General features: G+C 40.5%; 1 protein-coding gene across 1 annotated transcript in view; it reads left to right on the top strand.

Moving 5' to 3' along the window:
• Window positions 1–17771, top strand: part of THBS2 (thrombospondin 2) — a 49197-nt gene that overhangs the window by 4300 nt on the left and 27126 nt on the right. The window contains exons 4-10 of the mRNA XM_084623724.1: window positions 359–443; window positions 10996–11192; window positions 12024–12164; window positions 12540–12636; window positions 13635–13805; window positions 14861–15037; window positions 17273–17446. Of these exons, the coding sequence (XP_084479850.1) occupies window positions 359–443; window positions 10996–11192; window positions 12024–12164; window positions 12540–12636; window positions 13635–13805; window positions 14861–15037; window positions 17273–17446 (1042 nt within the window). The remainder of the gene's footprint in view (window positions 1–358; window positions 444–10995; window positions 11193–12023; window positions 12165–12539; window positions 12637–13634; window positions 13806–14860; window positions 15038–17272; window positions 17447–17771) is intronic.

Here is a 17771-nt window from a genome sequence, read left to right as displayed (position 1 = left end):
AAAGCCAGTGTCTTGCAACCCACTGTGCTACGAATTGTATGGAAATAGAGATTCGAACTCACAAGACAGTAGCATGAAAATCTAGTCAAATATTACTTTATCATGACTCATTCTGAAAAAAACGCTTCCTTTTGCACTTCATTAGTATAATAAATAATAACGTAACTAAGTTATCGAAGTTAACTTTTAGTATATATTTCTCATGGATTGTATCCTAAATTATTTTTGAGTATTTACGTGAGATTAAATCCAGCCAATAGACAGCGGAGGTTGATAGGTGGAGGAGAATACATACAAAAATCCCAATGCTATAAATTTAATCCTGAATTGATCTGAAAGTTGTTTTCTTTAATTACAGGGTCTAATTCAAAATATTTATTTAATATTTGATACTTCAGTAGAGGATGTTCTGCGTAACAAAGGATGTCAGAGGAGCCAGACAAGTACGTATATTTTTTCACACTATCAGTGTTCAATTGAGTCTGAAAATGAAGAAGCCCAAGGTTCATATATTAACCTCAAACCATGGCATAGCTCCCATTGAAGCCAGCGTGAATTGGGGCAGAGGTAGAACATGTCTCTGGAAGGTTTGGAATTGCTGGCAATGAACATTGTTTGGCAGTGACAAGCGAAGCAAATTGTTGTAAACTTTGCTATGAAGGTAGTGAATAGATATAATCAAAATATTGCTTCTGCCAGATACTCTGATCTTTTATCCCTGCTGCTCAAATTTAGAATTTTGGTTCTTTATGTGCAGGTTGAGGAAAAGCTAATGACCAAGGAGAAAGTTATTGAAAGTTGGAAAAAATTTTTTAGTATATGTGCAAATATCCATGTACTTCCATGAAGGAATGTTCTCCGATGATTAGAGCAAGGGATTGGGGATATGTCGACACTTCAGCGTCATTTATGTGAATAATGCATACCTCTGAGTGACATAAGTTATACTGACATAAGTGCCGGTGTGGACAGTGCTATGCTCTCCCGCCGACATAGCTACCGCCTCTCCCAGAAGCAGGAGATATTAAGCTGACAGGAGAGCTCTCTCTTATCAGCTGAGAGCAGCTTCACCAGAAGCGCTACAGTAGCGTAGCTGTACAGGTGCTGCTGTAGTACAGACAACCTAGCAATCACATGTCCGGGTTCTAATCCTGACTATTTGACTGGCTCACTGTGTGACCTTGGGCAAGTTTTAAAGAAGTGAAATTGTTAGGTGCCCAATCTATTGGAGATATTATTGAAAGGGTGTTGTGTCTGAATCTTCGTCGGTTGTGATTCAAAAAAAGTATTAATTGGGCCAGAGAGTGAGTGAGAATGACGCTTTGGCCGAGTCGGTGGGGCACTTAGACTCTGCCCTGCTCTTATGTCAGTATAACTGTGCCGCTTAGGGGTGTCCCCTCACACCAATGAATATTTAGTTATTTATACGTGGTGGAACAGTTCCATCAAGAGAGGCTGAGAAAGTCCTGCCCTAGAATACCTAGTGCTTAAAGAATTGTGTTGAGAGGGGAGAGACCCAAGTCCAAATTCCATATCAGGCAGAGGTGGGAATTGAACCCACATGCTGGGTGAGTGCTCTAACCACTAGGCTAAAAGTTATAAAGTGGACACCAACTCCTCCTGTAGCCACTTTGTGTGGGGTTAGATATGTTCCTAGGATGCCTAGCTGATTGACCTTGCATGCACCTCGGGAATTTTTGAAACATTTTATTAAGGCAAAGTTATGATAAAACATTAACATAGTACATCGTACATCACTTATTAAGGATCAGGTTAATATTCAAAGAACCTAGCTAAAGATTCTGGCTCGCACGCTGGGGAGACCTCCTCGACTGAGTACTCTAAAAAAGGTGACCAAATGTCTAAATACCTATCCTCTTTTGGCACTTCTCTTGTGTGTGAACTTGGTATGAAACTTTTCTACTACAAAGACACTCCATATTTGATTAATTCCACAGGAGAAGTCAGATGTTTCCAATAATGTGCAATTCAAAGTCTTGATGCTAACAATAAAAAATGAAATGAAATTGTCATTCTGTTTATAAGAGAGATCCTGTACTGGAACATTAAGTAAGAAGCCCAGGGGATTTCTAGGAAGACAGCATTTTATCATAAGAAGAATCTTTTAAATAATTTCCTCCCTAAACTCTCTAATTCCTGGACACAACCACCATATGTGCAAGTATGTTCCTCTTTCCCCACAACCCCTCTAACAGAGTGTCTCCCTAGCAGCAAAAATCTGATGGCTCTTAATTGGAGCCAAAATGCCATTTATGCAATAATTTATTAAAATGTTCTTTATGAACCACACAAATTGAAAATGTATATCCCCTCCTCATACAGAGACCTGCTCATACAGATCAATTTCTTTGTCCAGGTCCCTCTCCCATCTTTCTTCTGGGTTGTTTTCTCAGGAACAGCCTTTTCAATCAAAATTGTATGTATCTTAGAAATTAAACCTTTTGTTCCAGCTTGCTCCTGCATCAACTCCTCAAATATAGTTGAAAGTCTAGACAGAGCTGCCCTGTGTCCAGATTTACAATAAAATGTTTGGCTTGTAAATAATGAAAATCCCATTTGTTTATATTATTTACATCACATATCTGTTGGTATCATTCAGATCAGTACCTAGAAACAGCTGTCCAAACTGAGTAATATCGGCTGTTACCCACAACAAATAGCCACTTTGAAATTTCCTAAAGATAAATTCCTGATTATTAATGAAAGTAGCTAAGGGAGAGGACAGGACTTTAAAAACAGGAATTTAAAAACATTGTCCAAAGCTGTGGTGGTTTGGATGAACGGGTGATATTTCTTTTTAACCCAACAATGACTATGAATAGCTATATTTGTCTTCCAGTTTTGTTTGAATTTTACCCAGTGTTTGGATGGTCTATTGTTAACCAAATCAATCACACCTTTTATTTCAATGCATAATGATGATAAACCAAATTGAGGCACACTAGTCCACCCCACTTTGTAGGCTTACACAGAACTATAGCACTCACCCTTTGTCTCTTCCATTTCCATATACATTTTAATAGTGTATCTCGCCGTGTTTTTAATGTCACGGCAGGGATACCAGTAGGGATGCACTGAAACAAAAATAGTAACTCTATGAGAATATTAATTTTTACCTATTTAGCTAAGAAATTTAATATTTGTTCCATTCCTCCGAGTCTTTTATTACTGTATTCCACAGGGAGAATAATTTGCCTTAAAAAGATTTTTATATTTCTCCACAATATTTATTCCTAAATATTTTAACAATTTCTTGCCTGTTTAAATTTATGTAGCTGACAACAGTTTGTTTTGACCCTTTTGGGAATATTAATTCCTAACATTTCAGATTGATTGTAGATTATTCTGAAGCCTGATACCTGCCCAAATTCTGGAGTCAATTGTTCTATAAATTTTAATGCGGCTTCTGGATCCTGAAAATACAACAAGGTATCGTCAGCATACAAAGCTATTTTGTGTTCTAGTTCAGAATACATTTTAATGCCCTTTGCCAAGGGGCTGTTTTTTTCATATTTGTGGCAAATGGTTTCATTGCCAAAGCAAACAACAAGGAGCAGTCCCCAAGGGAATTGTAATGGTGGAAATTTAGGTGCCTAGGGGCTTTGGCAATCTACAAAACTAGGTGGCAGCTGAGCAGGGGTTTTGAGGACCTCAGTGGTGCCTAAAGTAGCAGCTAGGTACCTAAGTCCTCTTGTGGTTCGAGTTCTTAGATACTGTAGTGATGGGTGTTTTAAACATTTGTAGGCTTGATAGTTGAGTATCTTACTTTAGGCAGCATAGGCATCAAGGCCTCCTATCATTTGATCATTGTGGCACATTTCATTTAAGCAGGTTCCTTTGCTCAGGTTAGGCGAGAACTCTACATAAGTCATACCTACCTTTCCCACCATTGCTGAATGGTAAAAGGGAGGAGGGAGTAGGAGGGGAAACATCTCATTGCTAATGTTTCCATTCTGAATAGAGAGCAAATCAAAACCTGTGATCAGTTTTATCCATGGCTCCCTTGTTAGTGGCAGGGCATGTGTGGGTGAAGGGACAGGTATGAGAAAGTGTAAATCTTGTTTTGGTCTATGCCATGGTGCATTCAGAGTAAAGCAGAAGGCTGGCTTCCAGGATGCCAAAGTTCAGGCATCACTTCCCTCATTCCCCAGCAAAGAGTGAGCTTTGTAAATATCAAGCTCATGTGGACACCAAGGACCACATTAAACCATCTGATCCACAAGGCAGAGCTCTGAAATCTAGAGTAATTGATGTAATTAAGGGACTAACAGAACTCTCTCCACCTAGGTGAGGATATAATGGCATGATCTGTTGTGCCAATACAGAGCGGATCTCCAGATCTTCTCTATTTGTGTTGGAAGATTACTAAGAAGGGAAATAGTATCATTAAAAGTAGATTGGATCATGCCAAAACCCATGGAAACATACTATAAAGAGAAAGTAGAAGGAAAATTATGACAGTACTGCATGCTGATACTAACCTTAGCTGGAATACCTTGCACACTTCAGCAATTGCAGTTGTTTAGTCAACTAGGGAGTTGTTTTGCTACAGGTGTTCCTCCCCCAACCATATCCGTCAGCTATGTTTGGGGTACAAACACAACAGCTACAAATCAGTTACATTACACAAATTTGTTTTTTTTCACCCTCTCTGGAAGAAGGTGGGTCAACAGACCAATTAATAATGTTCTTATTTTTATTTTACAACCCTAAATTGAACACAATGGAATGGAAATTCCTCATTCAAATACATGAGGTGAAGTCGCGTCATTTTGTGGCATGCATGTGAGTAACATGAGACATGCCACACACGTGGTTGTAGTTAGCAGCTTCATGACGCTGCCCATGTAGATTAATTACCACAGTAGAAAAGCCATTGGTGATATACTACTCACTTGACTAACAAGTTTAACACATGCCACACTGTGCTGCATTCCTTAATGCACTGCAACATATTGATGGGGGTGTAACATTCTGTATTTCAAATCATCTTAATGATCTGATGTTGAGTAAAGACATGAAAGGGAACACTGGATTGCTATTCAGGCCAAGCCTGTATGTGCCTCTTCCAGTTTAAGGTCCATATTGGTGTTCTGGCCTATTATTATATGGACAAGGGCCACCTCCCATTATGAACTTTTGGTCCATATTTGTGACAGAAAGTGATTGTTTCTGCTGCAGCTCTGGGTTAGCACCTATTACTGATACTGGCAGGGAATTCTGCAAATGTGCCGGGAGCTGCCTGCAAGCTCAGCAGCATGGTTTCTGTCCAGGTTGGCTTGTGCTCCTGCCCTTCCCCTTGGCTGGATTGCACCCTTCTACGGGAGGTTTGTGAAAGAACAAGGCTAGGGCTTTAACTGAGCATGGTGATGCTACACACTAGAAGTATTTGATCAAGTTTGGCAGGTTCAGAACTTGTTTGGGGACAATTTAACATTTTATTTGAAAACCATTTAAAATACAGCTGAGAGAACTGAGAAGGTTGGGAAGTAGAAAGGTTGAGGGATGTTTTCTTGGAGCCTGGAGAGAGGCAGGAATGGTTGTTAATCACTTGGAGTCTGGAGAGAGGCAGGAGGTGTAGGACACTGGACCACCATGTCCATGGGAACACTGAGCAGGCAGGAATATAGAATGGCCCTGCTACTTCCATGGACTGTTCTTTGCACCCGGGGAGCCTTATATTAGCAGTTCTTGTTGCTTCTTGCATGGAACTACCATGAAGATAGTCTCAACCTTTGTGACCTGTGACATTCTTGCAAAACACATTCTGGGATCTATGAAAATCCATCATGGAGCAAGCTTTCAGATTATACTTCAGAACCTTGGTATTTCAGCACAAATCTAAATTAGGTTTCACATAAGGCTATTCTCTATTTAGACAATCGCTGTACTTTCAGATAAGAAAACAACTAGTTAATCCTTGGTATGGTTTGATGCCAAGACAAATTACTTTCAATTAACACCACACACCTTGATCAAGCCCCAGATGCTAGTCTGTCCGAACATTGACCAAATGTGACTGACGTATGGATCTGCATTGGGTCTTTTTGGATCCTCAGTTGCCTCTAGATGTTCAGATAGCAGCAGTGACCAAGAAATCTTTGTCCCGTCTACACTTGATTAGCTTGCAACCTATTCTTTAGAATTTGTACCATGAGTTGCCACAGTTATTCATGCCTGTGTTACTTCCAGATTGGATTACTGCAATGTACACTACTGGAGGCTATCTCTAGTGAACTCTAGGGAACTTCAGCTACTGCAGGATGCGGCTGTCCACTTACTGAGAGGAGTTTCTTGCTGGGAGTGTGTGGCAATGTCTTCCACTATTTTCCTGGGTGCAATTCAAGGAGTTAGTTTTGATTTATGAAACCTTTAATAGCTAGAGACCTCTACTTTTATTATTATTTATTTGTATTATGGTGGCATCTAGGGAATCCAACCCGGTTCAGGTCTCTATTGTGCTAGGTTCTGTACAAGCACATAGGAAGAGAGAATCCATGCCCCCATCTAAATAGACTAGACAGACAAAGGGTAGGAGAAAGGGAATGTGATTATCTCCCTTTTACAGGAAGAGAACTGAGTCACAGATCGATTAAATGATTTTCCCAAGAAAGTCTATGGCAGGGCTGGGATCCTGCAAGCTTTAGGACAATGCGCGAAACAGAAGGCTGCCCTTCCTTTCTCCTTCGCTGATTACATGACAGCTGAGCTGAGGTGCCTGAGCAAATTGACTCCAGATTTAAATGTGAGGGGGGCAGGCATTGTCAATGAAATGCCCTCAACTCTGGGATTACTCCTGTTGCTTTTCTGAAAGGGGCCTGCATTTGTTGACTTTCAGGGCACAGGGCAAGGCCTATATATTTTTAAACCCTTTCTGAGAGGAAGGCTGACTAGAGAGGTGGTCCAGGAGGGAGCTATTGGGTTGATGGGTGGGGGAGCCTCACTATAATGTGTGCATTGTGTGCATTTTAAAAAATGATTTATACATGTGCCCAGAGATTTGGAGAGGCATGTTTAAAAAAGTAAATAAATACATAAAATAAAATCCCACCCACGGCCAGGTCAGAGGAATGAGAGTTGTGTTTGGGAAAAGATGCACGGTTTTACCTGTATATTAACATTTGCAGTTTCAGCACCTTTACCTTCCAAAGCGAGTCATCTAGCCCTAAAGAAATGAGCAGGAAGCCAGCCCTGTAGAGCTGACTCCCCAGAAATTCCCAGGTGTCTTCTTTCGCAGATTGCCAGGGGGGAGTAGGGAGCGTAGATGTAATGCTTCTAACATAGTTTAGGGCTGCACTCTCTGTTGAGATTACAGATTTAATAATGTTCTTAAAATGCTCAGGTCAAGTCAAAAATCTCCATTGACTTGACAAGTATGAAATTAATTATTTGAAAAGTATCACATGGCGAATCATAGAAGCCTAATGTTTCCTCATGGTAAGAAAACGGCATTCATTTCAAGGAATCAAAAGGCAACTGAGGTAAAGGGAGTCACACCACAGATGATTCTGGCCCATCGTGCCACATATGTAGTTTCTTTCTGTCCTAGTTGCTAAGATACCAATATTTTAAAATTTGATAACTGGAAACAATTCAAAGTCGACTGTGTCACAGGGTATTCACAACCATGAGGTAACCAAGAATAAAATCAGCCTCCTCGCTGCATTTTTTAAAATTCCTTTCACCTCGTGTGGCTCTTTATTGAGCCGAGAGTGAGGAATGGTGCTGATGCATTTGTGATCATATGCTATATTGCAATCACTGGATGCATTTCTCCTTTGGAATATTTAAGGAAGGGCAGAGTGTTCAAATCATCTCTCTAAGCTATGTTAGGCTCTGGTTCACCTTACCAGATTGAGGTACTATATTGACACTAAATATGGTAAATGAATCTTTACTGAAAGGCAGGGAAGTAAAGCTTTCCATATAGCTGAGATCAATACTGGGCCACATCCTGTAGCTGTTACTCACACAAAGCTCCCTTTGAAGTCAAAAGGAGCTTTACCTATTTATGGAGCGAATAGACACTGAGTAAGGACCTCAGTGGTGCAGAGAAGGATTTTAGTCCCCGTTTATTATCAAATTATTGTTTGTTAAAAAAACTAGTTTCATTAAATAAAATCTTTTGGCAGAAAGAGAGTCGTCTTGCCACAAAATGTTTGGAAGAATTATTTCTGCTGTTTTCTGTCATGCTTATTTCCAGCAATTTGCTATGCACAGGGAGAACTTTTAAACTGTGACTTCAGAACTCTTCCCAAGCCTTTGTTCAATTATCCCTACGTAATGCACCATCGAGTGCATTTTGTAGAACCTCTTCGGGGACATTTGAAGTGCCCGGAGCCAATTTATAGCCTGGTCTTAGCTGGGCCTACAGTTCACTCCAAGAGTTTCCATGTCAATGTAACAGCTCCTATGAGGGCTGTCACCAGCCATTACAATTTAGGCTATGGCTCCTCTACAGAGCTTACAGCAGCTCAGCTGCACGGATGCAGCTGCGCCATTGTAACACTGCTAGGGCAGATGTTCTAAGCTGGTGGGAGAGAGCTCTTCCGTCGACTTAATTACTCCAGCTCCCGTGAGTGTCAGCGGGAGGAGCAATCCTGCCACATAGTGCTGTCCATACGGGTGCTTAGGTTGGTGTAACTTACGTCGTTCGGGGGGGTGGCTTATTCACACCCCTGAGCAACGTAACTTATAGCAACGTAAGCTACAGTGTGTACATAGCATTAGACTAGACTGGAGACTTCTATAAATTGCACTGGTCCCTGAACTAGACTCAGGCAGTACTAGGGCTTGAGTGGGCAGAAAGGTTGCAAAAGCTGCTTATACTCTCCCTGCCCTTAGAAGTGCACTGCACTTAAACATCTAAGAGTCTGGCCCTAACACCTTCAGTAATTTGGGAAGTAAACTGTAACTGGAAGATATCCTTCGGTTCCATTCAGTATTGGACCATGTTGTTCCCTCATTTACTCAGAGGGGGGAACAAAAAAGGCCTGATTCTGTAGTCCTCACACTGGCAAAACTCCAGGGGACTTAAATGGGAATTTTGTTTGCACAAGGACTGCAGGATTATGCCAAAAGCCATTTTTCGCTGTTGATTTTCAGTGATATTTAGCTGTCTCCTTTCTTTCTGCCATAATTTTCATTGCAGTTTAATAACCAAGCCTTGGGTTACTTAGACCTCACACTCAGGGGTATGGTACACTAGCTAAGAGACCTCAGGACACTCTATCACTGGTGGAATAAGTAGAAGAACAGAGTTTTCACTGCCACCCGTTAGTAAATGTAGCAGCTCAGCTGGTGTCTTAGTGTTTTTGCCTGGTTTCATGGGTGAAACTTTGAATAAACTTCTTGCTAGCGAAACAAAACCTCTCAGTCACACAAATACACAAAGCTGTTTGCAACAATTGCCATTACAGAGACTAAGGAGAAAAAGAAGTCGGGTCAAATACTGCTCCAGCTGAAGATAATAAGAGTTTTGTCATTCTCTTCAACAGAAACAGGCAAGGACCCATACAGTACATCTACACTGTCTCCGGGAGCATGCTTCCCGGCTCGGCTAGATGGATGAGCTAGCTCTTCTCTAGCTAGTGCACTAAAAGTAGCAGCGCAGCTGGGCTCGCGGCTGGAGTACAAACCCACTTATGCTCACTGGGTCTGTACTAGCTCAAGCTGCCACCCAGGTTATCCCAGCTACACTCCAATTTTCTGTGAACTAGCTAGACTAGTAGTGAGTGTTGGTCTACCGGTGCTGGGAAACATACTCGCAGTTGCAGTGTAGATGTGCCCTAAGGGTCCTTGCCTGTTTCTGTTGAAGAGAATGACAAAACTTCCAACTTCAGCCAGAGCAGTGTTTGGCTTTAATTATTTTTCTCCATAGTTTTTGTAGTAAAGGAGTTTATTCAAAGTTTCACCCAGCCATAAGGTGAAGCTGAAAAAACACTAAGATACTATGTGAGCTGCGGCATTAACTATCAGGTGGCAGCGAACACTCTCTGGTCTTCCACTTATTCCACCAGTGATAGAAACACTGACCATTCTATTGCTATTCAGTAGATAACTAGCGGTCTGGTGCCACAAAGGGGCTGGAAAAGTTATCCAAGCAGAGAAACTATCCAAGTTATCCTAGCAGCATTTCCTAGGCGTTGGAACTGGGACGAAATCCTGGTCAGTACAGCCGGCTATACTACTTCTCTGGATGTAGAGGGTTGTACCAATGGGGAGAGAGGATTGACTGGACCACAGTGTTTTTTGGTGTGTGTGTGTGGGGGGGGGGGTCCCAGATCCCAGAGATCAGGTTCTAGCCTGGTCCTGACAGTCTACACTGCAATTAAACATCCCCGTAGCCTGAACCCTGTGAGCCCAAGTCAGCTGACACCAGCCAGCTGTGGGTGTTTAGGTTCAGTGTACACATACCCAAAGAAGCTGTTACCAGCCGGTTAAATTTAGACAAGCCACAAGGCTGCTATGAGATGTGCATGGGGCTGAAGAAGGCCAAGAAGTTGGGGGAGCACAGAAGTGGCTTAAAAGCCACCTTGGCCTCTTAGTGGTGGCCTCATTAGCAGAAGAGTCCTGTCTCTGTGACCCAAACGAAAAGGATAGTCCTTGTCGCCTCATGAAAAATGCAAAACTTTTCATGGCCTTGAGAGGACTTAATGTGTATGTTTTTATGACGTTCTATATTTTTATTATCTTTTCTTCATAAATGAGTGTTTTACATTGCCAATAGTGCCTTGAAATTATGACTATGTGAGACGGAGCTGGGCTCATAATTTTGAAAGGGAAGTCTGTAATTGGAAGCAGCTGACATTCAACCCCACTCTTTTATTCTTGGGTATAATTTAGCATGAAGCTGTTCCAAAAGAGCTGCAGTTAAACCCTACCTACAGGTGCCAGTCTATAATTCCAGCTGTAAGCTATAATCAGCAGAAGTCTGTTGTAGTCACAACTGTTTTTCCCCTCTCTCTCTACCAGCTGAAGTGAACACTATCAATGAGAGTACTGAAATCCTTCACCTTAACCCTGCTGTCACCACGGAGTATGTTGGTGAAAAGACAGAGAAGAAGATGGAGTTCTGTGACCGCTCCTGTGAAGAGCTGGGAACTATGTTCACTGAGCTCACTGGGTTGCGTATTGTTGTTAACAATTTAGTTGATAATCTTCAAAAAGTGGTAGGTATCTCTGGACTTAAGAATCAAAAGATACAAAACGTCAATTATAGAATGTGTCTTCTCTGTCGCCCTCTGTCACTTTGCTTAAACATCTATAAAGATGTTGGGGGAGGGGGATCCTACATTTTCAAAAGTGACTACAAATGATTTTGCGTGCCTGACTATGACACTTTACTTGGGCTTGATTTTCACAGGGCAGGTTTAGAACAACATTTTCTGAAAATCAGGCCTTTTAAAAATATTTCAGATCTGGTAATCAAAATTCAAAGCACCCAACATCATGAGTCAAATTTGGCCATATGTGTACTATATATCCATATGTCTGTACGTCCATATCTATGCATTTGTGTACATAATTTATATGTTTATCTTTATGATATCCACATATTATAGCTAAGGGCCAAATGAATGCATGTGAGTTTTATCTTTTTCTTTCACCACTGCAGCATGATGAAGTGTGTAGTTACTTAAAGTCTTAGTTATGAATCATGTTCATACTTTCTAAACAAAGTTTTAATAATTTACTGCATGTCATGAGATTAGAATTATTTTCCCTTCTGAAGATGATGAATTACATTGGAAAAAAACCCCACCTTTTACAGTAGGTTTTATTGAGCACTAGGTAATCATGATCATAATATTAGCTGAAAGAATTGCACCCTGTGGTACAGTAACTGACTTGTGTTTTTCTTCTTGGCTAATGTACATGAATGTATAAAAGTGTAAGTTTTCAATCATAAAATTAAAGTCAGGTGACTGAGCAACAGGTTCTCTGTTTTTTGATTTAAGGCACTTTAGTTATTTAATTAATTTATTTGTTTAATCTTTCAGTCTGAGGAGAACCAAATTATGTGGGAATTGATTGGGCCTAACAAAACTCTAAAGAACCAGTCGGTCTGCTGGCAGGATGGCCGTGCCTTTTCAGATAATGAAAACTGGGTTGTGGATAGCTGTACCAAATGTACCTGCGAGGTAAGACTATAGAAGGAGTCCCCCTATTTCCAAAATGGACAGTGGACTGAATCCAGCTTGGCTACTCAGTCCTGTTCCAGCATTCAACGTTTATTCAGGGCTTGATTGAAATCTCACTGAAATCAATAAACAGACTCCTCATTGTCTTCAATGGGTTTTGGGTTAGGACCTCAGTTTCTGATGGACAATACTACAGACTTATACTGGTAACTTGCTTGGTTTAAAAATATTTCCATTCAACAAAATATTTTTGTTTTTTAAAATTATGACAAGCAAAATCTCTTCAATGTATGGGATAGAATTTTCTCTGGATATACAGATTTGCCTGTATTTGAACATAAACACAAGCCAATATATTGCTTTCCTTGTCTGTAGAATTCTAAAACTGTGTGCCATCAAATCACCTGCCCAGCAGTGTTTTGTGCCAATCCATCATTTATTGAAGGTGAATGCTGTCCTGTCTGCTTTCATTGTAAGTACTTAACAAAAGGAAAATCCACCTGTTTGGCAGTTTTAAAAAACCTTTTCATTTAAGGGGTGGTAAAGGAAGAGTTAAAAACCAGCTCAACCAAAGAAAAATCATTATTTAAGCATCAGGATAATGAGGTTTAACTGCATTTTCCCTGGTTGCACATTCCGGTTTCTCATTGCGTATGCTTTTCTTTTCTTTTCTTTTTTTCTTACTAACTGGTTAAAGTAGACTGCAGTGAGAGTGGATTAGAGCGCCTGCCATTCCCCTATACAATGTGTTTAGATTCTAGAGACTAATGGGAATTTCCTGTGTTTCAGTATAATAATTGTTGGAAAGGCAAAAAGTCTCACAAATTTCTTTTCTCTTTCAGTTGTTTTGAATCTTACAATATTTTACTTATGTGGAACAGAATAACAAAAGGATTCTTCCAAGATAGCACTGCAGTTTGTGGCTTGCCTTTGTAGTGAGAATAGTTCTGGAAATATATCTTGCTCTGGGCTGGACAGGTCTATTTTAGAAAAAAAATTGCAATACATTTTTAATAGTTTCAGTTTTCTGAAGTGTAATATTTATTGCATCATATTCAGGTTTCTTGCCTATTCAGATCATATACAGCACATGTTTTCATTGTGCTCTCAATCACATTTATGGTTATGTTGTGTTCAGAGATGGGTCCAAGCCTCACCTTTTGGATCTGGGTCCCAAAGTATGTGGATGTCTGGAACCAGAGATTGGGTCAGCCCATTACAGAGATCAGTCCCAGATCTAAATTTACAAAATGTGAGGGTGTTCAGATCCAGGGATCTGAGCTGGGCCAATCTCGAACTATGTTTTCTTTTTCAATAAAGTTCTCTAACTTTTCTGTGATAGATTAAAATAAAAATCAGAACCAGAGATCTAAATAGCAAAGAATACGTTCTAACAGAAAGACACGTGAGAACAAAAATCTTATGACAAAAGGAATTCACAGTGTTAAGCAGTTTTTGCTTCTTCTGCAGCCAAAGACAGTGAAGATGGTTGGTCTCCATGGTCTGAGTGGACAGAGTGCTCAGTGACATGTGGCTCTGGAACACAGCAGAGAGGACGGTCATGCGATGTCACTAGCAACACTTGTGTAGGCCCGTCCATCCAGACAAGAACATGTAGCCTTGGCAAATGTGACAATCGCAGTGAGTGCTGACATCTCTCTCTCCTAATAAATGTTCCCTCTGCTTCTCCCTTTCTAACCAAGTAGCAAAAAGAATCCTAGCCTGGATTTCCTACGCACACTTTTGATAGTCAGAACTGTATATATTTTAATACTAATTTATGCATTAGTAAACTTGTTGTGAAGACATATTTTTGTTCCTTTACTCCTGCATCTAATATTCCTCACCTTTATTGTCAATCTAATATGCATGTGTATTGGCCAGTCTAGTTTTTGCTCTGTGAAAGGAAAGATCTAACAAGTAGGGCCTCTTGCCTTGAGTCAGCATATATACAGTACTGGCTTCTGTGCAGGGGCAGCTAATTGCTTGTGTGTCATGGAGCCATGATTCTCAGCACAGTCCTTAAGCACAGAAGTGTTTAGGATATGGGGGAAAAATACCCGCATTAAGTGGTTATAGAAAACTTTTGTAAAATACTAAGTAATCTTATATTTATTGTACCTACAAGTTAGACGAAAGGAACACTGGTCATGATCACTTTCAATGACTCCTGAACAACTGTTTAAGACAAGAAGAAAAGGAGTACTAGTGGCACCTTAGAGACTAACCAATTTATTTGAGCATAAGCTTTCGTGAGCTACAGCTCACTTCCTCGGATGCCGTAGCACACGAAAGCTTATGCTCAAATAAATTGGTTAGTCTCTGAGGTGCCACAAGTACTCCTTTTCTTTTTGCGAATACAGACTAACATGGCTGCTACTCTGAAACCTGTTTAAGACAAGTATTTTCTTATGTTCTTACAACATATTTATTTTTAAAATATCTGTCCTCTGAACTGAGCTACTCTAACATCCCCTTCAGTCCTGTGTTGATGGTTGTGTTTCATAAGTAAGATAGTCTCTGATGTCTGAACCCAAATGCTGGCTTTTGTAATAGATAGTAATAAAGAATGGGACACCTATTATAAAATGGGGAAAGCTCTGTTGCAGGGCTAGGTTCATAAGTGAATTGCTATTATGCCCCCAGATGGGACAAGCACTTTTTTATGTTGTGTGGGGTTTTTTTTTCTCTGTCAGTACGTCAAGATGGTGGCTGGAGTCACTGGTCTCCTTGGTCTTCCTGTTCTGTGACCTGTGGAATAGGCAACATCACTCGCATCCGTCTCTGCAATTCCCCCATCCCACAGATGGGTGGGAAAATTTGTAAAGGAAGTGGCCGTGAAACAAAAGAATGTGAAGGAGTCCCATGTCCAGGTAAGTTTGAGGGATTAAACCCAAATTGAAAGTCAAATAGAACTACATTGTGTCTTCCAAGAAGGCAGGTTCTTAACCTTTTTCTTTCTGAAGCCTCCCAACATGCTATAAAAACGCCATGGCCCACCTGTGCCACAACAACTGTTTTTCTGCATATAAAACCAGGGCTGGTGTTAGGGGGTAGCAGGCAGGCTGGGGCCCCATGCCGTAGGGGCCCACATGAAGTACATTGTTCAGGCTTCGGCTTGAGCCCCACATGGTGGAGCTCAGGGCCTCGGGCTTCAGCCCCATGCAGTGGGGCTTTGGCTTTCTACCCTGGGCTCCAGTGAGTCTAATGTTGGCCCTGCTTGGTAGCCCCCTGAAACCTGTTCACAGCCCCCCAGGGGGCCCTGGACCCCTAGCTGAGAATCACTGCTCTAAATGATAATGATACAAGATCTAACATGTAGCTTGGAGATGGACTAGTATAAGCCTATGGTATGTGGTCACTTGGCTCTGTTCCTTTGCTTTGATTTTTGGGACTGTGGCACTGAATACAGAAAATAAAGTTCAGAATCAGTGTGGTCTTGTGGGTTGATCAGGGGCATTGAAATCGGACATCCAGGGTTCTACTTGTGCCCTTGCCACTGACTCACTGTGTAACCTTTTGCAAGTCACATTGCCTCTCGGTGCCTTGGTTTACTTATTATCATGCTTACTTAGCTCACAGGGGTGTTTTAAGAATAGATGGGTGACAATGGTGTAGCCTGAGGCTTTCCAAGCTTCTTTAATTGTTATTTGGGTTTAAAAAATTAGAGTTTGGGAATCTTTCCTTCCTGTAATTTAAAGACATATTTTCCAAGGATAATTCAAATGTACAATAACAAACAGATAAATATGTTTTCTGTCTAAAGGGAAACCTGTGCTATGTATTAGGAATGGAAGTAGAATCCCCCTAAAGCTGGCATAATTATATGCCCTATATATAGAATACACACATAATTTATATTTAAAAAAAAATCTTTCTCCTCCATTGCTTTCTTTTCTCAGAGTCAGTTTAGATTTGTTTTTCATTCTGCCCACTTCCTGCTCAATTTCATCCTATTTTTTACAGTTTTTTTTCTCTCTCTCTCTTTCTCTGTTCACAGTCTCTCCAGTCTATCATGGAATGTGAACCCAAGTATGTTTAAGTGAAAGTTGAACTTCTGAATCCACTGTATATTTGTGTGGATTAAAAAACAGGCAAAATGAATTTACTCATCTCTCCCTGTGAGGCCAAATTACTATAAGTGCCAGGTGTTTTTTATTTATTGAGAGCCATCAGGGTGCTTGGTGCTCTACAAAGCATATGGGAACACACAGTCTCTATTCTGGGAAGTTAGGTCCTGATTCTGTTCTTATACTAATGTAATTCTGGAATAACTATACTGAAATCAGCAAAGTTGTACTAGCATAAAAGGTGCATGAAATCAAAATCAAGCCATTATAGCCTGAGTTAGCTAGGTGGTGCAGTTTGGAATATGAAACGAGAGGGAAATCTGCAGGTGGTGTATATGTCACTTTATTGTAAACATGTCATGTAAGTTAGCAGACTTACTTTCAGGTTTTGATAGAAGTAGTTTTCTTAAGAAGGGATTTGAATGTAAAAAATTGAGGTCATTTGCTATCTATAGAAGGAGATCCCAAAATGCAGTTAATTTCACTGAGCTGGATCTTCATCACCAAATGTAAACAAAAGATTCTCAGCACCAAGTGGAAGCTGAGGGTTTTTGCAGCTGTAAATTCTGATTAGAAACAGCTGGTTCAGAATTGGCTACTAACAAAATGACTTCTCAGGTCACCTTTATCATGGAAGAAGTCACAGAGCTCAGAGTTGGCATGCAGGTCATATGCTTGGTGTTCTCCAGTGCCATGTTTCCATAATAGGAGTTGTTTTAATAACAATCTCATCAGTGAACTTTGAAAATCCAGATGCATCAGCCAACCTAAACTGCTTCTGATCACTTTAATTGGAAATATACCATATGAAAAGGCATTGCATGCTGTTATGAGTTGTCAACAATGACTAAAATGGCTGAAAAATCCATGTATTTTTCTGGAAATAATGTAACCTCAGTTTTCAGTTGTCCAGTTTCATTTCTTCCTCTGGGTACATTTACAAACTGTTTATAGTCAGAGATCTGAAGGAGGCGTTATTGAATGTTGTCTACAGTATGTTGCTCATACTAATTTTGCCCTTTGTCCTGCATGTTTCAGTTAATGGCAGATGGGGTCCCTGGTCTCCATGGTCCGCATGCTCTGTCACCTGTGGAGGAGGGATCCATGAGAGGTCTCGTCTCTGTAACAGCCCAGAGCCACAATATGGAGGAAAGAAATGTGTGGGAGATGTCAAGCAACATGATATATGCAACAAGAATGATTGCCCAATTGGTGCGTATGCACTGAATGACCAGCAGTGAGCTATGTAGCTTGCAAACTTTGTTATTGCTAGTTATTTACCTCCTGTCACATGGATAGGAACACTAATTGATACTAGAGAGTCTACATGTATGAAATACACTAATTCAGTCCCTGTTTCAGAAAAGCACTTACATAAATGCTTATGTCTAATTCACTTCAGTGAAACTTTTTGCATGTGCTGAATGTTAAGTGTTATTCGGAATAAGAAGCTTTCCTGCATCAGGGTCTCAGTGTATTATTGATATAGTCAACTGTTTGTAGCAATCCACGAACCAAAAGGGAAATGCTTTCATAT

Source organism: Lepidochelys olivacea (genome assembly GCF_965140295.1).
Source record: "Lepidochelys olivacea isolate rLepOli2 genome assembly, chromosome: 3".
Taxonomy (NCBI): Eukaryota; Metazoa; Chordata; order Testudines; family Cheloniidae; genus Lepidochelys; species Lepidochelys olivacea.
The sequence above is the reverse complement of the archived record's forward strand: the minus strand, read 5'-3'. Positions and strand labels throughout refer to the sequence as shown.